The following is a 26437-nucleotide window of genomic DNA, read 5'->3' as shown; positions in this document are numbered from 1 at the left end:
TTTCCAAAAACACTTCCAATAACATCCCATGTGGCTTTTATTTTATCTGATATCGGAATGCAAGATTTTATTCTTTATCTAAAAAGACGTAGCATAAATAGTTACTGTTTTAAAAAAAATGGGATAGGTATTTATTGACGTATTCTAGATCATATAGGTCTGAACAACTAGCTCAGTCGATCCTAAGGATGCTCCACAACACTAACGTTTTACTAATAAAACTATTAGGTGCCACTGGTAACCATATTTAATCAAAAAATTTATAAATGCTATATGCAAACAATTAGCGAATCTTGCCATCGCGATTCAGAATTATCTACAATTTGACATAACGCCATCTAGTATTTACAAGATGAAATATGTACATTAATTACGTATACATACATCGCCCCCCAAGGGCAAAGTGCAACTTTGTCCTTTAACATAACATATATTAATAATAATATTTAATAATAAAACAAACAGAACTAATAAAAATAATAATGTTAGAATTTTAGTTCTTTGTTACAGGCAAGAAACACAACTTAGATATTGGTCTTTTTAATGTTCCATTTTTAGTTTTAAGACTAACTACTCTGACAATATTGTCTGCACCAGAATGAGTAGCTATGACTTTACCATAAAGCCAGCGATATGGAGGTAAATTATCCTCCTTTACTATAACGATATCCCCGATATTAGTTTGAGGATTATTATTAACAGCCCATTTATAGCGTTGTAAGAACCGATTTAAATACTCTTTTGACCACTTTCGCCAAAAGGTTTGCAACATTCTTTGAGTGTGTTGCCATCTTCTCAGACTGCTTATAGATAGTTCTTCGAAATTGTAATCCGGTGCAGTCAATAAAGGCTCTCCGATTAGGAAATGTCCAGGTGTTAGCACTTCAAAATCATTAACATCGTCGCTGATACTTGACATTGGTCGAGAATTAAGACACGCCTCCACTTGTGTTAACACTGTGGTCATCTCTTCAAAAGTTAATGTTGAGTTCCCAATAACTCGTTTCAGGTGATATTTTACCGATTTAATACCGGCCTCCCACAGTCCTCCAAAGTTAGGTGAGTGAGGCGGTATAAAATGCCATTCGCAGTTATTGTGTGCTAATGATTCAGCGACTTCTCCCATATGTTTTTTCTCAAATATGCCACATTTCTTTAACTCGATTGACGCTCCAGTAAAGTTCGTTCCGTTGTCACTCCATAGATGCGTACACTGGCCACGTCTTGCCACGAATCTTTTGAATGCTTGTAGAAACGCTTCGGATGTAAGATCACTTACTAACTCTAAATGTATAGCCCGTGTTGCCATACAAACGAATAAACAAATATATCCTTTGTGCGATTTATGACCTCTACCCTTGTTCGTTCTTATTAGGATTGGACCTGCGTAATCTACGCCGCAATTTTTGAAAGGTCGAGTTGGTGGTACCTGACCCATTAAAGGCTGTTTGGTAACGGCAGAGTTTTTAACAAATATTACACATTTGCGATAATACGATTTAACAAGCTGTTTAACTCCTAATATCCAGTAATTTGACTGTATATAACTTAATGTTATTTGTGGCCCACCATGCAGCGTCTGTCTATGAGCGTCTGCTATTATAAGTTGCGCCAAATGAGACTCCTTTGGAATTAAGATAGGGTGTTTCCTGTCGAAAGTTAACGACGAAAATTTCAGCCTTCCTCCCACTCTTAATATGCCCTCGTTGTCCAAAAATGGGTTCAACATTCGGATTTTGCAGGTCTTAGGTAAGTTCTTTTTCTCTTTTATAATGCTTATTTCTTTATTAAAATTGCTGATTTGACATGTTATTATGCATATTTTTAAAGCTTCTTTTAGTTCTTTAGCTATCAGATATGACGTATTTAATTTATAATTTGATGCCTTGGAGTTATTTATAAATCGCCTACAAAAAGCGACTACCCTGATCGTTCTGGTAAGGGACGAAAACTTAGTCCAGCCCAAGTTCTCTTCAGTAGCATGATGCACTTTTACAGTTTCTAATTCAGTTTCTAAATGTTTTGGTTTATGATAAATAATGGGTTCACAAGAAATGAATTTCGGCCCACGAAACCATAACTCATTATTCACCAGATCAGATGGTTTAATTCCTCGAGATGCATAATCAGCTGGATTTTCCTTCGAAGTCACATGACACCACGTCTGCGGATCTAAGCTACTTAATATTTCAGACACTCGATTCGCTACAAAAACATTTCATCTGCTTGGGTGACTATTTAGCCACGCAAGTACAATTGTGGAGTCGGTCCACGCATGAAGATTGTGTTTTTCAATTTTCATGACTCTTGCAACTTCGATTATCAACCTTGTAAGCAAAACAGCTCCACACAATTCTAAACGAGGTATTGAGACCTGCTTTACTGGTGCCACCTTTGTTTTAGCAGTAACCAAAGACGTGTTGACCTTTCCTTTAGAATCAATCACACGGACGTACACCGCTGCTGCATATGCTGTTTTGGATGCGTCGCAAAATCCGTGTAATTCAACTAGATTATCATTTGACTTTGTCCCAACCCACCTTGGTAAGCGAATATTACCTAATACAATCTGTTCTTCACGGTAAGTTAACCATTCTTGTAATAAATTTTCTGGAATTTCCTCATCCCAATCCAATCCTGCCAACCACAGCTTTTGTATCATTACCTTTGCTATGATAATGCTTGGCCCTACCCACCCAAGTGGATCGTAGATTCGTGAAATATCAGATATAATTTTTCTTTTCGTTATAGGTTGCTGCAAATGAGGAAGGCTTACTGCATAGCGGAAGGTGTCATCACTGCGGTTCCAAGTAAGTCCCAAAATTTTTGTTATTTCATTTTCTTTTATTTTTATTTCTTCCTTTATATCATTTTCCCTATTTTCCTTTTGATTCATCTCCATTACTAGGCTATCATCATTGCTATTCCACTTTTGTAATGAAAACCCTGCTTTTCCCAAAAGTTCGTTCATTTCCACAAATACTTGTTTACCTTCTTCGCAGGTTTGAACTCCCGTCATAAGATCATCTACATAAAAATCGTTGAAAACTCTTTCGACTGCCAACGGATAATCAGTACTATAATCATGAGCAACTTGTTGAAGAGCCTTTACTGCTAGATATGGAGCAGAAGATGTGCCAAAAGTAACTCGAGTATGCCTATAATATTTTATAGGCTCGTTTTTATTATTTCTCCACAGTATTCTCTGACAATCTGCATCTTGCCTTTCCACTTTAACTTGCCGATACATCTTTACGATGTCAGCTGACATACAAATTGGTGAATACCTCCACTGCATGATTATATGCCGCAACTCTGGCTGCAAGGTAGGTCCAACCAACAACTGATCATTGAGTGATAGGTTGTTTTTGCCTTTGCAGGATGCATCGTAAACAATTCTGACCTTCGTAGTTTCTTTATCATTTCTGACAACGGCGTGATGTGGTAAGTATATAGCCCTCGGATTATTTATATCTTCTGGTGGTACTTCTTCCATGTGATCCAGTTTAAGATATTCACTTATTACCTCCTGATATTTTGTTTTCAGAATCGGGTCTTTGCTGAACTTGACTTCTAACGATTTAAGACGTTTTTCGGCTATGTCTCTAGATCCTGTGACTTCGGGATATCCATTTTTGAAAGGAAGCCGAACTATATACCGCCCATTGGGATCTCTTTTGGTGGTTTGAGTGAAAATTTGTTCGCAAAGCCTTTCTTCCTCTGTAAACATGCTGGATTTTTGTTTCGGAACGTCTGATTCAAGTTCCCAAAATTTCTTCAATAAATCCTCACTTTCGCAGCAATGCATTACACTTATACGAGATGAGGGCTTGATGTTGCAGCTTACAGTACCGGACAGAATCCAGCCGAGACTGGTTGCTTGTGCTATCAGCGTTCCTTCAGGATTTTTCTTCATACCTTCCTGCAGAATTACTCCATATACGTCCGCACCCAAGAGAAGATCGATATGATTTGAATTGAAGTACTCCGGATCAGCTAGCACTAAACCTTCAAGTTCCTGCCATTCTTTGGCTTCCACTCTTCTAGTTGGCAAGAGAGAGGTTATATTCTTTACCACGTGTGCTTTTATTAAAATTTTAAAATCAGGTTTGTACCGAGACTTTATTTCCACGGTGACCATAGTCTTAGAGACTATTGCCTTATTTCCTCCCAGCCCTGCTATCTGACTGGTGAAAACAGTTTTCTTTAAACCCAAATATTGTACCGTAGATTCGGTTACAAATGAAGCCTGCGACCCCTGGTCTAGGAGCGCCCGAATGCTGTACTCATTACCATTCCTGCATATAGCCTTGACTAAAGCCGTGGCAAGTAGCACTTGTTGTTGTTTCTTACCGGCTGCAACACAAGACATCATAAAGGATGATGGAGAGGCATTCGAAGATGAGGTTGTGGCACCTTCTGAAGAATTAACAACACACTCAGTCTTGTTTTCCTCAGATGAATTAGCATCCTTAGGATGCAATAGCGAATGATGAGTCCGCTTGCAAATACTACACCTAACAGGTGTCCGACACTCCTTGGCAGAGTGATTGCTTCCCAAACAATTGAAACAAACATTATTGTCATAAACAAATTGCGACGAGATTCAACAGTTTCACTATGGAACATTTTACATTTACTTAATTTATGACCTTCCGAACATAACGGACATGTTACAGAACTTGCAACATGAAGTGTTTTTACTTTACAATTATTTTGAAATTTGTTTTCTGGTTTTGAAACCGGGCCCAAAAACTCGATAGCGCGAAATCTATTTGTTAAAAAATCTTTAAATTGAGTATAGGTGGGAAGTTCGACTGACGAAATATTTGATGATACACTAAACTCCCATTGACGTCGAGACTCTGGATCCAGCTTCAGAGTAAGAATATGAATTATTAAAACATCCCAGCTATTTACATCTATACCTAGATTTTTGAGAGTAACTAAACAATCATTAGTGGTGTTAACTAGATCTTTTAATGCATTCGCCGACTCGAATGACATATTCTTTTGGCTAAAGAGTCGTTTTAAAACGTGGTGGCAGATGTATTTTTTATTGTTATACCTTTCCTCTAGTAACTGCCAGCACCTTTCAAAATTTGACTCTTGAATTGGCATATGCCTCAAGAGTTGCTCCGCTTCACCCGCAAGATGTCCCTTCAAATAATGTAACTTTTGTACATTGTCTAAAGATACATTTTGAATTATTAAGGATTTGAAAAGATCTTTAAAAGAAGCCCATTCTGAGTAAACTCCTGAAAAGGTAGGAATATTAATTTTGGGTAATTTTACCTGAGCAGCTCTTGTGCTTACATTGTCAGCTCCACTTCCACATTGTGTCATATTAAACTCTACCAACTTAGACTTTAATTCACATTTGTATTCCAAATAAATTTCCTCAGTTTCATTATATTTGTCAGACATTACATAATTTGAAGTATTTAAAGTTTTAGGTTCGTAATTTCTCATTAAATCCTTATGACCACATAAGAATTCAAGCCACAATTGATCAATAGCCTCTAACCTTCCTTCTATATAAGCCTTTGTTAACCGGTCTTTAGGGCTTTTCTTAAAATTTAACCTTGATTTACACATACGCGAACATAAATCATATTGAAAGTTGATTAGAGACTCCATTTTAATAAACTAAAAATAAATTATTTCTAAGTATTTTAGTATTACAATAGCTCAAACTGAAATCGAACATGGATTCCCCGTACTTTCAATTTTTGTAAAATTATTCTAAGTCAAATATACAATTTTTTCTAAATTTATTAAATACTAAGAATACTAAAAATACTAAGTAAATTAATAAAATATTTTCTGAGTTTATATCTTCTTTTTTCAAATTATTGTAATTTTAAATGTACTCACAGTTTCACTTTTTATATTTACTTCACTCTATCCACAATATATTGGTGTGAATTCCAAACTTCCTGCTTCCCCTTGGAGTAGTAGGGCTCCGATGACCACCACTCACTCCCGGTAGCTCGTAGCGCGTTGACTTCACTGGGTCTCAGTAAGGTCCTGGGCAACTACGTCGATGGCTTCTTGACAGTACCGCTCCTAGGTACTCGTCAGCAGCAGCAGAGATTCAGCCGTCCCACTTGCGTTTGTAACGGCGATCCACCTTGCTCCGTATCCGAAGACTTGCACTTTCCTCCTGGTGATGTCTGATGAGACACTATCCGGCTCGAAGGACCATGAACAACTAGCTCAGTCGATCCTAAGGATGCTCCACAACACTAACGTTTTACTAATAAAACTATTAGGTGCCACTGGTAACCATATTTAATCAAAAAATTTATAAATGCTATATGCAAACAATTAGCGAATCTTGCCATCGCGATTCAGAATTATCTACAATTTGACATAACGCCATCTAGTATTTACAAGATGAAATATGTACATTAATTACGTATACAAGGTCGTTTAATTTATTTCTACTTTTATATATACCAATATATCTTTTTAATTACAGAGTATGTCAGTAAAGTTGTATACTCACTATCCAAAAAACAACTTCCCTAGTTTTGGTTGACGCTCATCAGCAATACGTGGTCATTGCAATAAAACACAATGTTTCTGATATAAATAAATAAGAAACACCATTGAATTATGGTTTTATTACGAATATAATTAGACACATTTGAAAAAATAATAAATGACATTCATTTACTTTTAAATATTATATGTCATTCACCCCCTCCCTCAAGACACAACGTAATCGTTTAAATAGTTCGGCATTCTTCGCTGCCGTGTCGAACGACGTTCTTTGAATGACGAACTCGTGGAAGGGAGTTCAGGAGGTTGATTGTATTCATCAGATTCTTCGGTTAGGAATGGGATTTTCATCTTGAATATTTTCAGAATTTTGGATTTCATGTTCTTCATTACAATCTTCTAAATTTTCTGGTAGTGGAGCCAATTGTCTGTTAGAAATTGTAGTTTCTCTTCCGTCTGGCAATCTAACATACGAATATTGCGGGTTGGGCTGGAGTAATTCTACTTCTTCAACTATAGGATCGTACTTAGTAGCTCTCACGTTCTTTTTCATTAAAACAGGTCCTGGATTTAACATCCAAGAAGGAAATGATTCGCCATTTGAAGTTCTTCGGGCATGGTTGAACATTCTTTCGTGAGGAGTTACATTAGTACTAGTACATAAAAGTGACCTGATGGAGTGTAAAGCCACTGGTAAAGCTTTTTCCCAATCTGATATCTCCATATCTTTAGATCGGAGGTATAATTGTATGTTGCTCCAAAGAGTTCCATTAAGTCTTTCAACTTGTCCATTCCCCTGGGGATTATATGGAGTTGTTCGACTACAAGCTATCCCAAAAGAGTAAAGAAATTGCTTCAATTGTTCAGACATAAATGTCGCTCCTCTGTCTGAGTGTACATAAAGCGGAGTGCCAAACATAAAGAAAAGATCCTTTAAACATTTAATTAGAGTCGTTGCAGTCATATCTTTGCAGGATAAGCGAATGGAAATCGGCTGTATTCATCAATAATCGTTAACATATATTTATTTTGCGTATTGGACGGCAAGGGTCCCTTAAAATCGATGTTCAATCGTTCAAATGGAGAAGTAGCCTTAATGAGTTGATATTTATTTTTATTAAAACGAGGCTTGATTTCAGCACACACTCTACAGGAAGTAGTTATAAGTTTTATATCATTGATAGAGTATGGAAGGTTTTTCGTTCTTACCCAGTGTGCTAATCTTGTTACACCGGGGTGACAAAGAAGTTCATGAATTTCTTTCAACTTACTATTATCAAAATTAACATGAGCACATACTCTAGATAAGAGTGTCAGCAACCGTATTATCCTTAACAGGTCGATAAATAATTTCAAATTTAAAACTGGAAAGTTCAAGCCTCCATCTTTCAATTTTTTCATTTATTTTGCTTGAATGTTTTTGATTGAACATGAATACTACAGACTGTTGATCACTTAAAAGCAAGAAATGCCTACCCGTTAAATAATGCCGCCATTTACGCAGAGATTCAACGATTGCACTTGCCTCCTTTTCTATAGAAGATTGTTTGCACTCCGAGTCAGTCAAAGTTCGCGAGAAAAAGGCAACCGGACGACCGTTTTGAGAGAGTGTAGAAGCAATGGCAAATTCTGATGCATCTGTTTCTACCATAAATGTTGCATTTTCGTCGACCACTACCAAAGTAGATTTACAAACATCTGACTCTAAAGAGTTGAAACATGTAACAGCCTCCTGGTTTAAAGGAAAATGCTTAATACCAATGAGTGGTCTGATCTTTTGAGAAAAATTTTGGATCCACTTCGAATAGTGAGCAAATAAACCTAAAGTCCTTTTTAAGGTTGGTAAATCCGTAGGAATTGGAAGATCTAGTAGTGGTTTGAGACGGTCATTGTCCGGTTTAATCGTATTATTATATATTGAGTATCCTAAAAGATTTATAGAGTCGGTTCCAAAGACACATTTACTTTCGTTTAGAGTTAATTTGTATTTCTTAACTGCATTCATAAATTTATTAAGTTTTCTATCGTGGTCATCTTTACTCTTACCACAAACTGTGACATCATCTAAATATGCGAACGTTCCTGCTAATTTTTCTGTATCGATAATGTATTGTAATGTTCGCTGGAAGGCCGCGACGCCGTTTGTTACCCCAAAAGGTATCCTTGAAAATTGATAAAGTTTGGTACATGCTTCGAATGCTGTATATTTTCGTTCCGACGACAAAATTGGTACCTGGTGATAAGCGCTTTTCAGGTCGATTTGGCTAAAAAAAAAAAAACCTTTTCAATTACAGACTCGATGCTAGGTAGAGGAAATGCATCTAGTTCTGTAAATCTGTTTATGGTAAGCGAATAATCAATAACAAGCCGCTTTCGATGTAAACCACCTCCTGTAACTAATACTTGTGCTCGCCATGGAGATACGCTGGGCTCAATGACGCCTTCTTCTAGTAATTTAGATATTTCATTGTTTATAAATTGTAAATGTTCTTCAGAGTAACGTTTGGATTTTATAGATATCGGTCTAATATTAGGAGATAAATCACTAAATAAGGTTGCAGGAGGAACTGATGCTTCTATAACACTGCAGACTTTCAGCGGTCCTTGGTTACCACCAAACTGAAATTCAAGCACTGAATGATTTTGTAATAAGTCATGCCCTATAATAAGGTCTGCGCAAAGATTGTTTACAATTAAGAGTGGTTGACGTTTATAGATATGTTGACCAATTTTGATTGTCGCTACGCAGGAACCTTCCACAAAAGATATGTGATTAAGTGAGGCTAAAGTTATGGCCTGCTTACAAGGGTTTATTTTCAGGTTTATTGTTTGCGCTAAAGAACCGCTTACGAAACTTACTGAACTACCAGTATCAATAAGTGCATCGGCTTCGTAATTGTTAATTGTTACTGATACCGTAGCTCTTTTTAAACTAGAAGGTGAGGCGGCAGAAATCATAGCAACTTCGACAGGTGCATCTTCGTTTACAACGTTGTTAAGTGTTTCTTTGTTACTACGGCAGACATTGGCGAAATGACCTGTTTTGGTGCAAAGTTGGCAGGTGGCATTACGAGCAGGACACTTAAATCGTCGATGAATGTTTCCACCACAAAAGAAGCAATGTTTCTTTCTTGGATAATTTGCTACAGCTAAGTTTTGTTGAGTTGGCGTTTCTTGCTCCTGCTTAGAAAGAGCGTTTAGATTAAAAGAATTATTATTTATATAGCCTTGAGAATTTCGTTCGGCAGTTTCTAAAGCAATCGCTTGATTCAGGGCCTCATCTAAACTTAAGGTATTGTTTTCTAAGAGTCTCTGTCGTATTGTTTGGGATGTGATCCCAGCAACAAATGCGTCACGAATGTATTCACTCTTATATTCTTCAGGGGTCACGGCTTTAAAATTACAATCATGTGCTAATAATTTCAGTGCGCGTACGTATTCTGTAATAGTTTCGTCCTGTCTTTGCTTTCGAGCAACTAGAGTATATCGAGCAAAAATTTCATTTTTAGGCTTTAAATATATGTGATCTAATAACGATAAGGCATGCTCGTAGGATTTATTATCGCGTATATAGGAGTACACGGTAGGAGATAGATGATTTATTAATAATTTGAGTTTCATTTCATCAGTTTCGTTACAAGCTTCTTCTGAGATAAAATTTATAACTGTATACCGCCAGTGTAACCATCGCAAATCTGCAGACGCCGTATCCGGTTCCACATTAAAAGTTTCAGGACGAAGATATCTTGACATGGTCGATATGTAAGATGGCATAGAATATTCTTCTGACATTGAAATTATTTATTCGTAATAAATTGATATAAATAAATAAGAAACACCATTGAATTATGGTTTTATTACGAATAAAATTAGACACATTTGAAAAGATAATAAATGACATTCATTTACTTTTAAATATTATATGTCAGTTTCAAAACTGCCAACATTATATTTTTACAGTCGAGACCTTATATAATATATATAAGTATATGCAAACCAAACTAGCGCGATTCAGAAATCAGCGCAAAAATTCGTACAAATTCTCAGTACAAACATTAAATTTAACTTTTGTATGACTTAACAAATGTACAGTTATTTTTTTTATATCCTGCTTAGAAACCAATAAATACTAATTCCACGCTTTTTACTTTTAATAATAATTTTGTATTAAGTAATATACCTTATTTTTCATTTTTTTTACATTATGCTTTATATTTTTTATATACCACGTTAAAAATAACTGTGGAATCTTATTATAGAAACGAATATCGTGTCCTAGGAAGGATGTATTAACTTTGCGAATACGGAAACTAGGTGTTGTTAGTTTACCTTTTCTCCTAACCTCTATATACTTACAATAATTGTTACCTTTTCTTTAAAAATATCTACATTATTGTGAATACACTCAATATTATTGTAAACATACTGTGGAGCCAATGTAAGTATACTATATTAAAAAATCCCGAAGGGAGCCTAAAGCTCCAAGATTATAAATAGACCGGACAACTCCTTTTTGCAGCATGTAAACAGTTTCAATATATGTAGCGTTACTCCAAAATGCCGTAAGACTTAATATTTGAAAGTAACCAACTCCTAGAAATACTGAAGTATCACTTACATTTAGATCACTATTTAAAGTTAACTTGAAATTTTGCTTTCGTCCATGATTCTTTTGTCACTGTCCGCACCATTTAAACATGTCCTAAACTCATCGGTGAATAATATGAAGGTCCATTGTTCTTCAGTCCAATTAAAAATGTTCACGAGGTCAAATCTTAAACGAGCTTGTCTGCAGACAGCTTTGGATCATTTGCTGGTTTAAAAAAGGTGAATGCCGCTTCCTTAAACGTTCTTCTTATTGTTCACGCACTCATGTTACACGCACTTCATTCAGCTCAGTTTTGATATTTACTGACGCGGGGAACAATTTCGTAGGGAAGTTGAAACAATAAATCGGTCGTCACGACGGGTGATTGCTGGAGTTCTGCCGGTTTCGGGTCTCCTTTTGTAAGAACCTGTCTCTACAAACCTTCGGTAAACTCTAGAAACCGTAAACTGGTTTAAATGTATTTAAATGTAAAATGTAATGTATTTGGAGCAATCGTTCGTTCATTCCGATACTTTGATATAATTATATGAACAACTGCTTACGCCTTGTTACAAAAACAGCCAGTTGTTTTTAAAGAGTTATTCAGCCGGTTTAGAAAACTTATCTCCTGAGCAAAGAATGATAAATTTATTTGTTATTGATAGAGTTACAGTAAGCCTCAAGTAAGAGGTAAGCGTTAGAGATCAAAGTTAGTATTTTTTGTATAATCGTGGAAGTCCCAGTCCGTTTGTTTTTATTTGTATATGGGCAACTAATTTATTGCTGCATACAAAAGTTAACAAGAAGGACATAGCTAGAGCAAGTTACTCAACAACTGTTTATGTAATGTTTTTTTTAGTCATAATGTTATTTATATTTCCTTTTCAGGAATATCTCTTTCGTCGATAGAATATTCTATCAGGCATACTACTCATTAAAGTGTAATTATTCTAGCTATGTGACTTTAAAATGACGTAACAAACGTCCGTCTATTAAAGCGATCCTAAGGGAGTTTACACGATGCTCCACGGTATTTGTGCACAGTACAGTGTGCAGCGAGCCTGCGCCACACGCATGCGCGCGGTGCAGGGCTCGGTCGGAGGCGGCAGTGAGGCGCGCGTTGTAGCGCGGGTGCCCGAGCGACCGAGCGAGTACACGAGCCCGCGCGGCGCCGCGCCGAGAGCGATGCGAGGGCAGCAGCGAGCCTGCCAGCTCCCTCTGACCCTCTTGACCGCCGTGACGTGTCGAAACCCGAGCGCTCATCGCGCTGCCCGATCAGAGAGGGACTGTAGACGTGCAGACCAATCTCCGTCGCAAAGAAATCGTCGCATGTTTCAAATCAGATTACGTCCTAATTAGTCTTAAATTTTACCGTGTCGACAAAAGTAAGTTCAGGTCGTGAGTTTTGTGCTGATCAGAGAATAGTGAATTAGGAGCTATAATCTCCGAGTACGATGACGTGAGTTTAAGATTTTCATTCAGCGACTAGTAGATATCGCTTACATAACACTTTTATCAAGAAGGACTATTTGTTTTTTTTTTTTTTAACGAGACTAAATTACATACTCTACTCAATAACGCACCGCAGCGCCGCAACGTTTTGTGTATCGATGCACGTGTAGTGCGGACCGCGAAGGTGAGCGCTGGACGAAAGAGCTCACGTAAACATCAGGTATCGATCGACGTTCGTCTTCGCTGCTTCGTTACACCATGAAAATATATTTTCTTTCCGGTTGCGGTTTGGCTCGATGCTCTCCGCAAAACCAAAGGTACTAACTCAATCGATGCGACCTCAACTCAAGCTATTGCTCCTATCCAGAAACAGTTGTATCCCCACGGTGTCTTTGTTCCGATGTAAGGTTAGATAATAAACAACTAGAAAACATTTAATTTTTCAGAATGATAGGTAAACACAGTAATTATATATATGTACATATTTACTTATTTAAAAAGTGCTATTGTTATTCATTAATAAATGAACTCTGTAAAATGATATATTTTAGATTAGGATAATTTCGAAGATAGATGTGTTTCACTAAAATGCAGAATAATTACGTTGTACTTACGATGAGAATACTTCTCAACGTAAGAAAACTTGACGAGACATAAACGAGCAAAAACTAAAGAAGTGAGAGGGCCATGTATGTATGGCCATAAACCAATAAAAGAAGTGGCGAGACATTCGCAGGAGAGCGATCACAAGCTGACGGAGGTTCCATTTCCGTCCTCTTGTTCGAATATATGTTAACAGGTTAGACGAGCAGTTGTAGGCATTCCTTACACGTTTTGTATTAGCTAACATTTCATTATGTTTCCAAGTTGGTTACTCGTTTTATTTTGTAAATATATATAATACTTATCAAACCCATCCTCTTCGCTTAGCGCGCTAAAATCACACCTGCACAAGCTTTGTTGTCTATAATATTATATACGTAAACGTAAACATTGCCAGGATAGCGAAATCTGCGTCTTTCACGACAACTTGGCAAAACGTTCTTCTGATTGCATCTTGTATGAATTGTGTAGATAAAATTATTAATAAGTGCATGTTTATTTGCAGTCCTTGCTTAAAAAGAGGTCAAAGAGCGCGCGCGTGACGCGGGGGCGGAAGACACGCGCGGCATGCCGGGCGGCCGGCGGGGGCTCGTGGCCCCGCAGAACACCTTCCTCGAGAATATCATCCGCCGCTCGTCCTCACAGCGTCAGTATTTTCTTGTAATAATACTTTACGAAATTCCACTATTTCGTCTTGGCGGTGAGATCACAGTCAATATGGCACAAATATCACTATTATGAGCTCTGTGAATAATGTAAAAGAACCTATTTAATTACTGTCACAAAACAATTGCATTTTATAGGGACTTCTTATTTCCTGTTTATGTGTTTTCAGTATTTTATCAATATGAATAATTTAAAGCAAAATCACATCGATAGATATAAGCCATATCTACATAAGTTACAATAAATGTGCTACATTTATTATGTGTTATAAGAAATGGTCGTATAATTACTTTGTCCAACAGCAGACAGCAGCTTCCTGTTGGCCAACGCGCAGATCGTAGACTACCCCATCGTATACTGCAACGAAACTTTCTGCAAAATGAGCGGCTACAACCGCGCAGAGGTCATGCAGAAGTCTTGCCGGTAAGTTCCTGTTACAACATCACTTTCAATGCTGTACTCAAGAGAATACTATTGATGCCGCTGCTAACATTCCACCAACGCAATGGCGGTACTCATCGAACTCAGTTTAAATACACAGTCCAACTCAGTTCGTAAACTTTTGAAAACACAAGAGAGTTGTTGAGGGCACTTAACTGGGGGTCATAAGTTTCTGCTGAAAGCTCGTTTTTAGCTTTATAACTCATAATATATGTCAGTGTAGTGAATATGAACGTGTGTCGTGTCGCCAGCTGCACGTGGATGTACGGCGAGCTGACAGAGAAGGAGGCGGTGGAGCGCGTGGACCGCGCGCTGGACCACCACCTCGCGGACCAGTTCGAAATACTACTATATAAGAAGAACCGTAAGTCGCTGTACTCTCCTCTTGGCACAAACTTAGTCTTACACTCGACTGTGTAATTGTTCCAAAATTAGTATTTGAACATTTCCAATATAATTAATACTCTTTTTGCCGGATTTTTTAATGGATTGTTAGGTTTTTAACCAGGTACGAATTTTTAAAAAGTATTGAAATTAATTTACTGAAGTTTCTTTAGGCATAAAACTTTATCGTTTTAGAAAATTAACGTCCGGTGAAAACGGGCGCCGGTCGCTCTTCGGAACCCCGGCCTTCATTTGTATTTTCCCCCTACCATTCCGTTTTATGATCGCCTTTTATTGCCACAGGGAGGCGGAACATACGAAACAAATTATTTGTTTTTTCATTTCATTCCTTATATACCCACCTGTTTTCAAATTAAAATATCTTTCGTTAAAATTTAAACAAAGAGATATACATATTATACAGCATGTGAACGTTGTATGCTAAAAAATATTTGATCTCCTTCGGGCTTTCGTCATTTCTTCTACTTCTTATAAACATTCACCGAAAATATATACATATATGTATATTTAAAACAATATGCAACATATTAAGCTACCTTATAGCCTATGTCGTCTTGAAATTTTAAATATAAATGAATATCAATAGAATTGATATTTTCTGATTGAAACTGAAATAAACAAACCAAACTTTAAACTTCAGTTTTTATATGCCGTCATACAATACATAAGTATTAGCACACACCTAATCTAATAGTTTAATCTTTTGATGAATATTAACGCAAAATGAGACGTATCTTAATACTAGTAATTAAACAATTGAAGTGTCATTCGGATGCAATTTTAACAATCTATATTTATACAGTCGGCCCCAACTAAGAAAGAAGGCCCCTAAGCTATTATGTATGTACAACAACAAATGTTAATTTCACAAAGACCGGACTCAAAGCTACAAATGAGAATGAAAGTAAGAACTCTCGTCCAGAGAGGCGTAAAATACAAAGTTGTTTTTTAAATCAATTTGGGTTATGTTACCTCTAAATTGAACATGTTATTAACTTAAATATCTAATTATATACTGAAAAAATATGTATATATAAAATAATCGATTACTAAAGCGTCGCAAATAATCACTTTTTTCATCAAAATTACAAGGAAAAATGGATACTGGGACCCTCTGTTCGAAGGGGAAGTGCGGATTATTATAGTACTGTATATTGTTTGTGTAACTCATGTACTTCGCGGGGAGCAGGCACGCCGCTGTGGCTGCTGGTACACGTGGCGCCTATCCGCAACGAGCGCGAGTTGGTGGTCCTGTTTCTGCTCACTTTCCGCGACATCACTGCACTTAAGCAGCCTATCGACGCCGACGACCCCAAGGGAGGCAAGTTACACTCGAACAGCGCACTTTTACATTATGTTCATATATCGAAATTAAACAAAAATGTGGTATATTTTGTGCCAATGTTAATACAGTGACTATATATTTTTTTTTATTATATCAATTAAAAGCAAATGCCGTGAACCGTTCGTCCTTGCGACTCCCGAATTATTGTAAGAGAGTGACTGAATCGTAGTTCTTAAAAGCACACGAGAAATAACAGCTTTTTCTTACGAACGCTTTGGTAACAAAGATAACGAATAAGCTGCCGAGGTTACCATTTTTGACCCGATGGCGATTCCACGTCACCCTTCTGCCTTATATTAATAATAAATAATGCACTGCATAATACTGTAAGTATGACGACGTATAAGGTCCTCACGTCGGCTCAGTGTCGATTGACCGAAAGCGTCGCTCGTTCGAAGTGTAACATTTTATAGGCTAATCCAACCTCTAAATCAGAGCCAGGTATGTAATAAGAAGGCGGTTTAAATGTGAGACAGGTCTGTCGAAGTTCGCAAAATTGGCGCGCAGCGTGACGCGCTCGCGCTCGGTGCTGGTGTCGGCGCTGCCCGCGCTCAAGGAGCCGGCGCGCCAGAGCCAGCTCGCGCATGTCAGTACCAACGCACACCATGTAAACACGCACGCTGTTCTCTTCTCTACACCTAGCGCTAGTGCCCACGTCGCTCTGACGTGACCGGACCGACGTCTCCGCGCCTTTGGCGGATAAATGAGTCAATATTATTGGCATTCGCATCGTGAGTCCAGTCATTATCAGGGCGGTTCTGGAAATAGTAGTATATATGTTATATGAAGGATAGACGTACATACATATGTATTTAAAGCATGATCTTGTACTTTAACTAAGCACACGTGAAGGGATCTTATATTTGTGAAACCATAAATGTTCAGGCTATTTCAGAAGATGCAAAAGATATGGGTTTGATGTATCACTTAGCTGACTACAACGATCTTTATTACGCGTCTGGTTTCCGGGATCACTTCATAAAACGAACTTACAGAGGTAGTTTTATTTTTGAATTTATTTGGATCTCTAGTTCACTTAAATACATTTGGTGACAAAGTAAATTTTAACGTCAACATCGCACTATCTATTGACATACTTGACTTCAACCCATTTTGCACTTTATGGTTGCTCCACCATTTTCAATAACAATGCGGTTTTTCTGTAGATTGAGCGAGCACCTAACAAGCTAATAATTGTTATTACTCATAAATCATAATGTTAGCAATAAATTGCACATAGCATTACGCAAAGAAATGAGGTATGTCCAAATAAACGTAAGTATTTTATAATTAAGATTTGCGATCAATTAGATCCAAGCTGAGGTGTTCATTCAGGTATGCCTGTCTAATCGCAGGTGATGTCGCTGTCGGGCGACGTGCTACCGCAGTATCGGCAGGAGGCTCCTAAGACTCCACCGCACATCCTGCTGCACTACTGCGCCTTTAAGGCGATCTGGGACTGGATCATACTTTGCCTCACGTTTTACACCGCCATCATGGTCCCGTACAATGTTGCCTTTAAAAACAAGACTAGCGAGGATGTTTCTCTTCTCGTCATCGATTCTATTGTTGACGTTGTGTTTTTCATAGACATTGTACTTAATTTTCACACAACGTTTGTGGGACCCGGCGGTGAGGTAGTCAGCGACCCTAAAGTTATCCGCAAGAATTACTTCAAATCGTGGTTCCTTATTGACCTGCTCTCCTGCCTGCCTTATGATGTCTTTAACGCGTTCGACCACGACGAAGATGTAAGTATACTTGTCGAATATTATAAGGAATTTGCTGAGTGGTTTTCACAACGAGTTAGCTTTATATCTTTTCAATGTTAGCTAATTAAGGAAGTCATATAGAAAACAATTTAAATGATTCCTGTCTGTTTCCCTTTAGTATTAGAGTCATTCGATATTTTGCTGAACTAGATTTATTTTTTGCCATTTGCGGTTTCACTACTTCTCTAACGAGCACATTATTGTTCGGTGACATATTAAATGTAGCAAGTCGTATCGTCGTGTAGGGTATAGGCAGTCTGTTCAGCGCGCTGAAGGTAGTACGGCTGCTACGGCTGGGGCGTGTGGTGCGGAAGCTGGACCGCTACCTCGAGTACGGCGCGGCGATGCTCATCCTACTGCTGTGCTTCTACATGCTGGTTGCACACTGGCTCGCCTGCGTCTGGTACAGCATCGGCCGCTCCGATGCTGACTCCGGCCTCCAGTACTCCTGGCTGTGGAAACTAGCTAACGTCACCCAGAGCCCCTACTCGTACGTCTGGTCGAATGAGTCCGACGGACCCGAGCTAGTTAACGGGCCGTCGCGCAAGACCATGTACGTCACCGCCCTCTACTTCACTATGACCTGTATGACCTCCGTGGGCTTCGGCAACGTCGCCGCCGAGACCGATAACGAGAAGATCTTCACCATCTGCATGATGATCGTAGCAGGTGCCGGAATTCTTCTCTTATTAGCCGGAGCACAGCGCGACCTCCGCGCAGCGACGCGCACTGCGGCTGCGACGGGGGCCGCGCTCTTTCACCCGATACTCCTATCCGACGCCCTAATCCAGCCTCCTCTATTCTTGTCTTTAACTATTTATTTTGTATGACTTTACTTGTTACATTATGTTACTTGCTATAAGTAGTTATTCTTTTCGTAATTTGCTACTTGTGTTTCGCTAAGTAACTCATCTGCGACGTTTCTTAATCCTTTGAACGACACTTTCTTAAGCTATAATTATGTTTATAAATCATAAAAAAATATTTTGGTTTTCATAACTTTATTTTATTTTAATTTAGTTATGTATCTAAATGACCCTATCGCTATCCTCTCAACTCCTTTGTGCAGGCCCACGAAGCGTCGCTGTGGGAGGGTGTCGTTGCCCTGCGCTAGGTCACTCAAAGCCTCATCAGATGTAGTAGCTTTAAACACTTGACGGGCCACTGAGATTAACAGTTATTTTGAAAACTAAGAGCCGTCGATAAAACCCTGTAGCAGTAAAATTTGAATTAACGCAGTTGAGTGTGCGACGTAGGTACTTGTCTTTCGTAGGTCACTATCTACTTTAAAAAAAAATACGTGAGACAGAAGCCTTGTTGTGCACGTTTGTCGCTATACGTAGCAGATAAATAAATGAATCCTTATTCTATTTGGATATCGCAATAAAATCGTTCGAGTACTAAAGCTAGGACTTTCTATGAATTCATACATAAATATCAATTTTGTCTTTTTTTATCCATTTAGCAAATCTACTATCGATAGCAAACTGAAATTATTACTCGTAGTACGTAATTCGTAGATCATATGATTTAGTGTGTCCTTTTACTGCTTGAAAGAATTTCATTGCCACAAGAAAACTTTAGCTACTGGCTACCAGTCTACCACTCGTTGGCGGCCGCGATAGTCGCAAGCACCGATAAAGACGGCTAGCGAGATTTAAAACACATTTTGAAACTTAATATTTAGTGGTAGTTTTACATTTAATACAATTTTGTTAAATTCTAAAGCGCTTATTTAAATATATTCCAATGAGGTATATTTTGACTTTATTTAATAATTTGCAAAACTTTTTGACTACGTAATAATTCTTTTTATGGAAAATCGTTAGATAATATGATTTCGTATGGTTATATTAAGTGCATTTATGTTCTTTAGTTAGTGAATATGAAATATATCTAAAGTTATTAAAAGATAACGAAGTCTTATAACCGATACGAACCGGTAGATCGACGTCACTACAATTTACACAGAAGTCGCAACCGGACCTACTCGTGAGATGTAGTTGAGATAACAAACACCGCTTAGTAGAGTAGAGTACACTGGTTTCGTTCCACATAATATATTAACCTTTTAGCGTTGGAATGTTGACAGCCCTGCTTTATGCGACGATATTCGGACACGTGACCACCATCATACAGCAGATGACGTCCGCGACGGCTAAGTATCATGACATGCTCAACAACGTTCGGGAGTTCATGAAACTACACGAGGTTCCTAAAGCGCTCAGCGAGCGCGTCATGGACTACGTGGTCTCCACGTGGGCGATGACCAAGGGCCTCGACACGGATAAGGTGAAATTGTATTTTAAAGCTTGAAGGGCATATGTGTGAAGGTCGTCGTATAATACTAGATCCAATATCAATAATTTACTTCGAACAGGTGCTGAATTACTGCCCAAAAGATATGAAAGCCGATATTTGCGTGCATCTAAATCGCAAAGTTTTTAACGAGCACCCGGCCTTTCGCCTCGCGTCGGACGGGTGTCTGCGCGCGCTTGCAATGCACTTTCACATGTCGCATTCGGCGCCCGGCGACCTGCTGTACCACACCGGCGAGTCCATCGATTCACTTTGCTTCATCGTCACCGGCAGTCTCGAAGTCATTCAGGACGACGAGGTGGTAGCGATACTCGGTTAGTCATGTTACATACATTTATTGCATAGTATGTGTCGCCGTCAACTGCTTAATTAATTCAAGTAATATAATGTCGAGGCAGGCAAAGGTGACGTATTTGGAGACTCGTTCTGGAAAGACAGTGCAGTGGGCCAGTCCGCGGCCAACGTACGCGCGCTCACCTACTGCGACCTACACACTATTAAGCGCGACCGCCTACTCGAGGTTCTCGATTTCTATCAGGCGTTCGCAAACAGTTTTGCTAGAAATCTCACGCTGACTTACAATTTGCGGCACCGTTTAATATTTCGAAAGGTTAGTAATTTACATACATTTTATCTTACAATCCTTTCATTTATTAAAACAACTGCCACTATTCGTTTTAACTCACGGATTTTCATTCGCTCATTAAAAGCTAACAAGCGAACTCTATACTAACGGAGAGCAGGTGGCGGACGTCCGACGTGAACGTGAGCTGATGGAACGGCGAAAACGAGAGCCACAGCTGGAGCAGGCGCAGGACCATCTCGTGCGCAAGATCTTCTCGCGTTTTCGTCGCGAGCGCAGCGTGGCCGCCACCCCCGCCCCCGCGCCTGCACGCGCGCCCTCTCTCGTCGCGCCACCGCCGGACGCCGAGCGCGGCGACGGTACCTCAGCCGACACATTCATCAGCTCGCCCGCCCGCCACTCGTTCTCGTTCGGTACTAGGAGTACTTGTTTAGGTACGAGCACTACGAGTGCGTCAAACGGCGCCGCAGAGGAGAGCAAGACGGCCCCCAGCGGGGGCACGGCGGCGGCTCGCGGCAAGTGGGGCCGACTGCTGGCGGGTGGCTCACTGGACGCGCCCGACGCGCCGCGCGCCGCCTTCACGCGCTCGCTCAGCGCCCGCGACCGCTCCGCGCCGCCCGACGCCGCCGGTGTGGCCGCCCTCTCGCTCAAGGTTATTTTTACTTTATTTATTTATATTATTCGAATTATTATTGGATTTGACTACTTGTGGCGCGTAAATTTTGTTTATATTTTATGTTTCCAGAAATCTGTTGCGTTCTCTTACTCGTATCAAAATAATATGGATAATAAAAAACGTTTCCTTTATAAACAGACGACATTTGGACGAGGACGAGCTGGGAGTGTATTAGGAGCGGCGGCACGCCGAGAACCTATAGACGAAGAAACCGATGACCGAAAAGTTACCCCAGCACCGGCTCCAGCATCAACTCCAGCAGCTGCGCCCACCACGCCTGCGCCGTCACCCGCTCCCGCTGCCGCACCCGTTCCCGCTCCTGTTGCCGCTCCCGTTCCCGCGCCTCCGCTGCCAGCTCCTACCGTGTCCTCGTCGCACGACGCCGCATTGGCGGAATTACGGCGTGACGTACGAAACGAAGTCCAACGACTTCAACAAAAGGTATTATGATCGATATTTACAATGATTGATATAAGTACGCTTACCGTGGGGACCTTCCCAACCGGGGACCTATGAGCTGTAAAAATAGCACTTGGCGTGGTATTTTATGGCCATTATCAGAGACAGTAAAAATGTATTAAGTTATGCTGTATCTATGTAACTACTCTGTTTCTCTGATTGTTTCTATCTTGAAGTCACACGAAATTTAGTAAGCCCTACCGCTGAAGTAAAATATTCGATTTATTATCCAGCGCTCAACATTCTAGGAATTAAAAACCACAGAACCCTTTTTATAGTATTAATAGTGAATTAATGACTACCCTTAATCAATTCTACATTACATACCAACACGTTTGTTCGGCCAACCCTTGCGTCCGTTAGTGTAATGAGTTGCCTGAGACTGCAATAGATCTCAGTATTCGAGCTATTTCATACGATTATTATGAAATAGCTCGATTATTATTATTATTTCATATTATTATTATTATAACCAAAATGTAAACAAAGCTTTATCCATCCATATTCTATCGTGTAATTTCTATAAGGATTGTTCCTCTGGCAAATGAACAACTCGAAATACTTACATAACGAAGATGATGTTGATGTAGAACATGCTACAACAATGGGCGGATGTCTCATGTGAAGCATAATTCTTATTAGTACAGTATTGCGACAGCCGTGTAATAGGATTAACATAAAGTACAAGTAAGTCGTACAAGAAACACATCTAATGCTATTTATGTTTTTAATTCTCGCCTTCAAAGAAAGACATCATATAATTTTAACCCAACTAACGGGAGCCAATCTTTAAACTATAACTATAACAAAGTAAATTGTCTCGAATGTTGACATTGTAATTTTGAAGAGACTAAAGATGTAAGTTTAAGTACGTAAGTATTTTTGGAAATATGGAAGATATTTCCATAAAATTCTTGAGGTTTTCTTTAAGCGCTACACGACATGTTAGTAAGTGTCGAGTTTAAAAGTTCTCGCAATGCCCGCGACTCTTCTTTTGGAGACATTCTGAACCAATTATAGCTTCAGATTAAAATGAACCTTGTAAAGTACCGATCAAAAGTTAGAAGCACTTTTAAGAGCCTACGTGAATCCCAATGCTAAACTGAATACCCCATCCGCCACAAATAAGCAGAAAGTGAAATCACTTGTTGAGCATTTTAACATTTTAAATTTAATTCAAGTGTAACATGACGATTCAAAATTATTTTTTTTAGGGGCCTACTTGAATAAAGAATGATTTGAGTTTGAACTACAATTTATATTCGTTCTCAGTTTTCTACACCCACTTCATGACGCCTTAAATTTTTACTAATTTTATATGTCCTTAAGGTGCTTAAGGTTGTGCCAATTTTGTGACGTGTCGATATACATGTCTTCTGTGTGTGTTTATATAAGTATGTGTGTTTTTTTTTAGTTTTTAATATGTTGTAATAAAAGTCATTTTTGTCTTTCATTCATGCTTCAATAATAATTTAAATAGTTGGGTCGAGTCGAAGATCTTTTGACGATGCTCGCGGCGCGCCTCGGGGCCGACCCTAGCGACACGACCGCCGACCCCGCCGAGCGCGCCGAGCGGAACGAGCGTCTGGAGCGTTCGGAGCGCGCGGACCGCAGCGATCGTGGCGAACGAACCGAGCGCACCGAAAGGCTCGACAGAACTGACTCCGCCGCGCTCGCCAGGAAACGACGCACTAAGGTTCCAACTTCTAGCATTGTAATTATGCTCAGATCCAAGATCAACACAGCTGCTAACCTCGATCCTTTTCCAGGCACGGAGCAAAGGTGCCGCCCCTCAGGTTCCGACGCCGACGACGCCGGGCGAGTCCCCGGGCAGCCCGGCGGGCGCGGCGGCGCGAAGGCGCGACTTCGTGTAGCGCGCGGCGGCGGGAGGCGCGCCGCAGTAGCGTGCCGCCCGCCCGCGCCACCTCCCCCGCGCCCTCCCCCGTACCCGCCGACCCCTCGCGCGACGAGTGCTACGTTCCGATCGTCGATCGAAGGCCACTCCAGGAGCGCGCGACTACCGACTCCTTCACGGAGTCGTCGAGGTTCATGCGCTCCTTGGCTCGTTATTCGAATCGAAGAAGTCGATGGGCGTCGTTTATGGAAATAATGTTCGAGTTGTGTCACGTATCGCCGACTTGCCACGTTGTCGATTGGTTGACGTTGTTCGTAGCGTTTCGGACTCTGTTGGAGATGATCGCCTTTCGTCTAATGAGTGACTCTTTTATTTAGACTGGTTTAGTTCGTCATTACTTGTAAAGAGAAACGACGTTTCGGAGGAGTCGAACGCCGAGCGGTGGAGGTCGTGTTGAGTGTTGTTTTACTATCTACTGCAAAATTTGTAACTATTCAATATACGAGTACAGTGATTGTTTCGTCAGACTGATAAGAATTTTTTTCCGAATAAATGAAGCCTTGTTAGTTTTTTTAAATGCTTTATTCTACAATTTATTACAAAATAAGAATGTTTGAATACTGCCGTTTACTCTGAAGCAGCCACGTCCACCGCCGGGCGCCGCTCGCGCACGGTACGACGTACGACGTACGACGTATGTATGATGTATATAAGAGAGCGAGTTCACGCTGCAAGTACGCTTTAAGCGGCGAGCGGGCGCGGTCTGCGTCCGCTGCCTGCACTGTTGTATAGCAATATGTTAACCGATATTATATAGTTTGTACTTAGGAGTTTGTAAAAATATATAAATAAATTATATACACTTAATATAATAATTATAAAGCGATACTCTTTCACGATTTGTTTCACTATGACTTTAACATGATCACACAAACGACCAAATATTTTCTTACGATTACGCGTTGTATACATAAACTATTGCAGATTTTGAATCTATCATATTTTTATGGGTACGCTTCGAAACACGAGTTAATTAGTAGATTATATAAAATATCGATTGAACTTGAAATGTATCGAGCAATCGAGTAGACTACCACACATTTGTATTTCCGATGTCTATCGATCGAAGTCGCCTTGTTATTGTATAAGAAGTTTATTTCAATAGATTTGTATTTATTGTAAATTAGAGACTCATTCGTAATACATATCTAAGTAAAATGGCGCAATACTGTCAACCGTAACGCATCGCTTACGAGGAATGTGGTGTTAACTAGCGACGGGTTGGTCGCGACGAGAGCGACGTTGCGCTGTCGTCTCGACCAGCGAGTCCGTTCCCAGCGATTCCTCGTAAGCTTTATAAAACCGTGCGGAGTTATTCAGGACAATCAGCGACACCACCGTCCCAGCGCCTGTTGTTTATTATGATTGTTTATGCGTTGTTAATGTTTTTAAATTTTATTATTAAATTAATTATTATATCGGCGCGTTGACGCCGCGAGGTCGCGAGCCCACCGATGCGTGTGTTGTGTGCTGTGACCTGTGTCGGGGGCCCGGGGACTATTTCGGGGCCCCGGGCCCAGCGGCCGTGGGCGGCGACCTACGTGGCGCTCGTTCCAAGCGCACCAACGATCGTAACTAACGTATATATAGGCTATAGGCGGACCGCAGAGTCCCACGCTAAGCCGCTGCTCCTATTGTCTTTTTAATGAGAAATATATCGACATGAAAATAAATATCCAATTTGTTTTATTTAACAATCTAATACAATGATCAGTAAGACAGTAACGAATGCATTCTTGTCACGCCGTTTACTCGCCACTCACTTTTGCTCACCGTCGGGCAGCGACTCAACCTTTGCACCAGCTCGTTGTGTCTTATATTTGTTAGTGTTTTCTTGTGTGTTTTTGTTGACTATTGGTGAAATCAATTTTGATTAAATGATAATAATTATCCAGAATGGATTAACACGTCTGACTCATAAAAAGGTTTTGTATAGATCTATTTACTCGCGAATTCGCACAAATCATTATCAACGAGCATTAGTATGAGTAACAGTGGAGCCACTGCTTTTTATAATTTACATAATCATGATCTATCCACGAAATTAATCTGCATGGTCACTTTTATCTTTATGCGGACTGTCCGCACACACCTACTGTAGTGTATTTAGTTTAAAAAGCATATATTAAATCGTTAATTGTTATCCGTGGTATGATTTCGAGATGACGTAAGTAGGTACTTCACATGGGCCACGGCGACTTGTGTATCGTGAGTGCGAAGGGGCTCAAAGTCAGCTAGTGTAGCGAACGATTATACTTCTCCCATCTCACTTATACCATCATCAAAAAAGCGCTTTCAAGAAAAAAATTGTCGTCGAGAGTAAGAGCCCGGATTTTGAGGTAGAACCCCTCGTTGGTTTTAATTTGAAAATTCTATAGCAGACACGGTGACCCGCGCAACAAGTTTTGACTGCACTATCAACCTGTTATGAGCAAAAAACAACTACATATTCCACTTTTATTTCAAAACCAGATAATAGAACTGAATTATTTAGAAAATTTATTTTATATCTTAACTTTAACTTGAAATTAAGAAAGTTTTAACCCGAATGGGATCTTTGCGTGAGCTAATCTTCTAAAATTGCCTTGTTTTATTATCACTTGTACTCTGTCTCTCCTTATCGCTACACTATTCGCAGAGTATTTCATTATATATTCGGCCTATACCTTATACTCTCACATAGCCTATATACTTACCTATATCGAT

At 39.6% G+C, this 26437-nt stretch overlaps 2 protein-coding genes across 9 annotated transcripts; one reads left to right on the top strand and one right to left on the bottom strand.

Annotated features, from left to right (window-relative positions):
• Window positions 1-2218: 2218 nt before the first annotated feature.
• On the bottom strand, window positions 2219-4372 carry LOC125069018. The gene has a single exon (XM_047678421.1). The coding sequence runs from the start codon at window positions 4370-4372 to the stop codon at window positions 2219-2221; it is 2154 nt and encodes a 717-aa protein (XP_047534377.1).
• Window positions 4373-12215: 7843 nt separating this feature from the next.
• LOC125068663 (potassium voltage-gated channel protein eag-like) lies at window positions 12216-25393 on the top strand. Of its 8 annotated transcripts, none has more exons than XM_047677935.1 (16): window positions 12216-12554; window positions 13656-13796; window positions 14119-14239; window positions 14509-14621; window positions 15852-15983; window positions 16484-16593; window positions 17363-17758; window positions 18025-18448; window positions 19872-20071; window positions 20160-20412; window positions 20497-20708; window positions 20842-21040; window positions 21116-21333; window positions 21496-21798; window positions 23297-23512; window positions 23586-25393. In XM_047677935.1, exons 2-16 carry the CDS (start codon window positions 13718-13720, stop codon window positions 23688-23690), a joined length of 3081 nt encoding a protein of 1026 aa, XP_047533891.1. In that variant the 5' UTR covers window positions 12216-12554; window positions 13656-13717; the 3' UTR covers window positions 23691-25393. The 8 variants fall into 8 exon arrangements, with proteins under 8 accessions (XP_047533891.1, XP_047533890.1, XP_047533885.1 ...); XM_047677934.1 differs by having other exon boundaries at window positions 16484-16614; XM_047677929.1 differs by adding an exon at window positions 12684-12864 and having other exon boundaries at window positions 16484-16614; window positions 20842-21333.
• Window positions 25394-26437: the final 1044 nt, after the last annotated feature.

The sequence above is a fragment of the Vanessa atalanta genome, chromosome 14 (assembly GCF_905147765.1).
Source record: "Vanessa atalanta chromosome 14, ilVanAtal1.2, whole genome shotgun sequence".
Classification (NCBI taxonomy): Eukaryota; Metazoa; Arthropoda; class Insecta; order Lepidoptera; family Nymphalidae; genus Vanessa; species Vanessa atalanta.
The sequence above is the reverse complement of the archived record's forward strand: the minus strand, read 5'-3'. Positions and strand labels throughout refer to the sequence as shown.

Coding starts and splice junctions, on each gene's coding strand:
- LOC125069018 (XM_047678421.1), bottom strand. CDS start 4,372: ATGTCTTGTGTTGCAGCCGGTAAGAAACAACAACAAGTGCTACTTGCC.
- LOC125068663 (XM_047677928.1), top strand. CDS start 13,718: ATGCCGGGCGGCCGGCGGGGGCTCGTGGCCCCGCAGAACACCTTCCTC. Junction 16,615..17,362: donor TCAGTACCAACGCACACCAT/GTAAACACGCAC, acceptor GTCTAATCGCAG/GTGATGTCGCTGTCGGGCGA. Junction 20,709..20,841: donor ACCGTTTAATATTTCGAAAG/GTTAGTAATTTA, acceptor AACGGAGAGCAG/GTGGCGGACGTCCGACGTGA.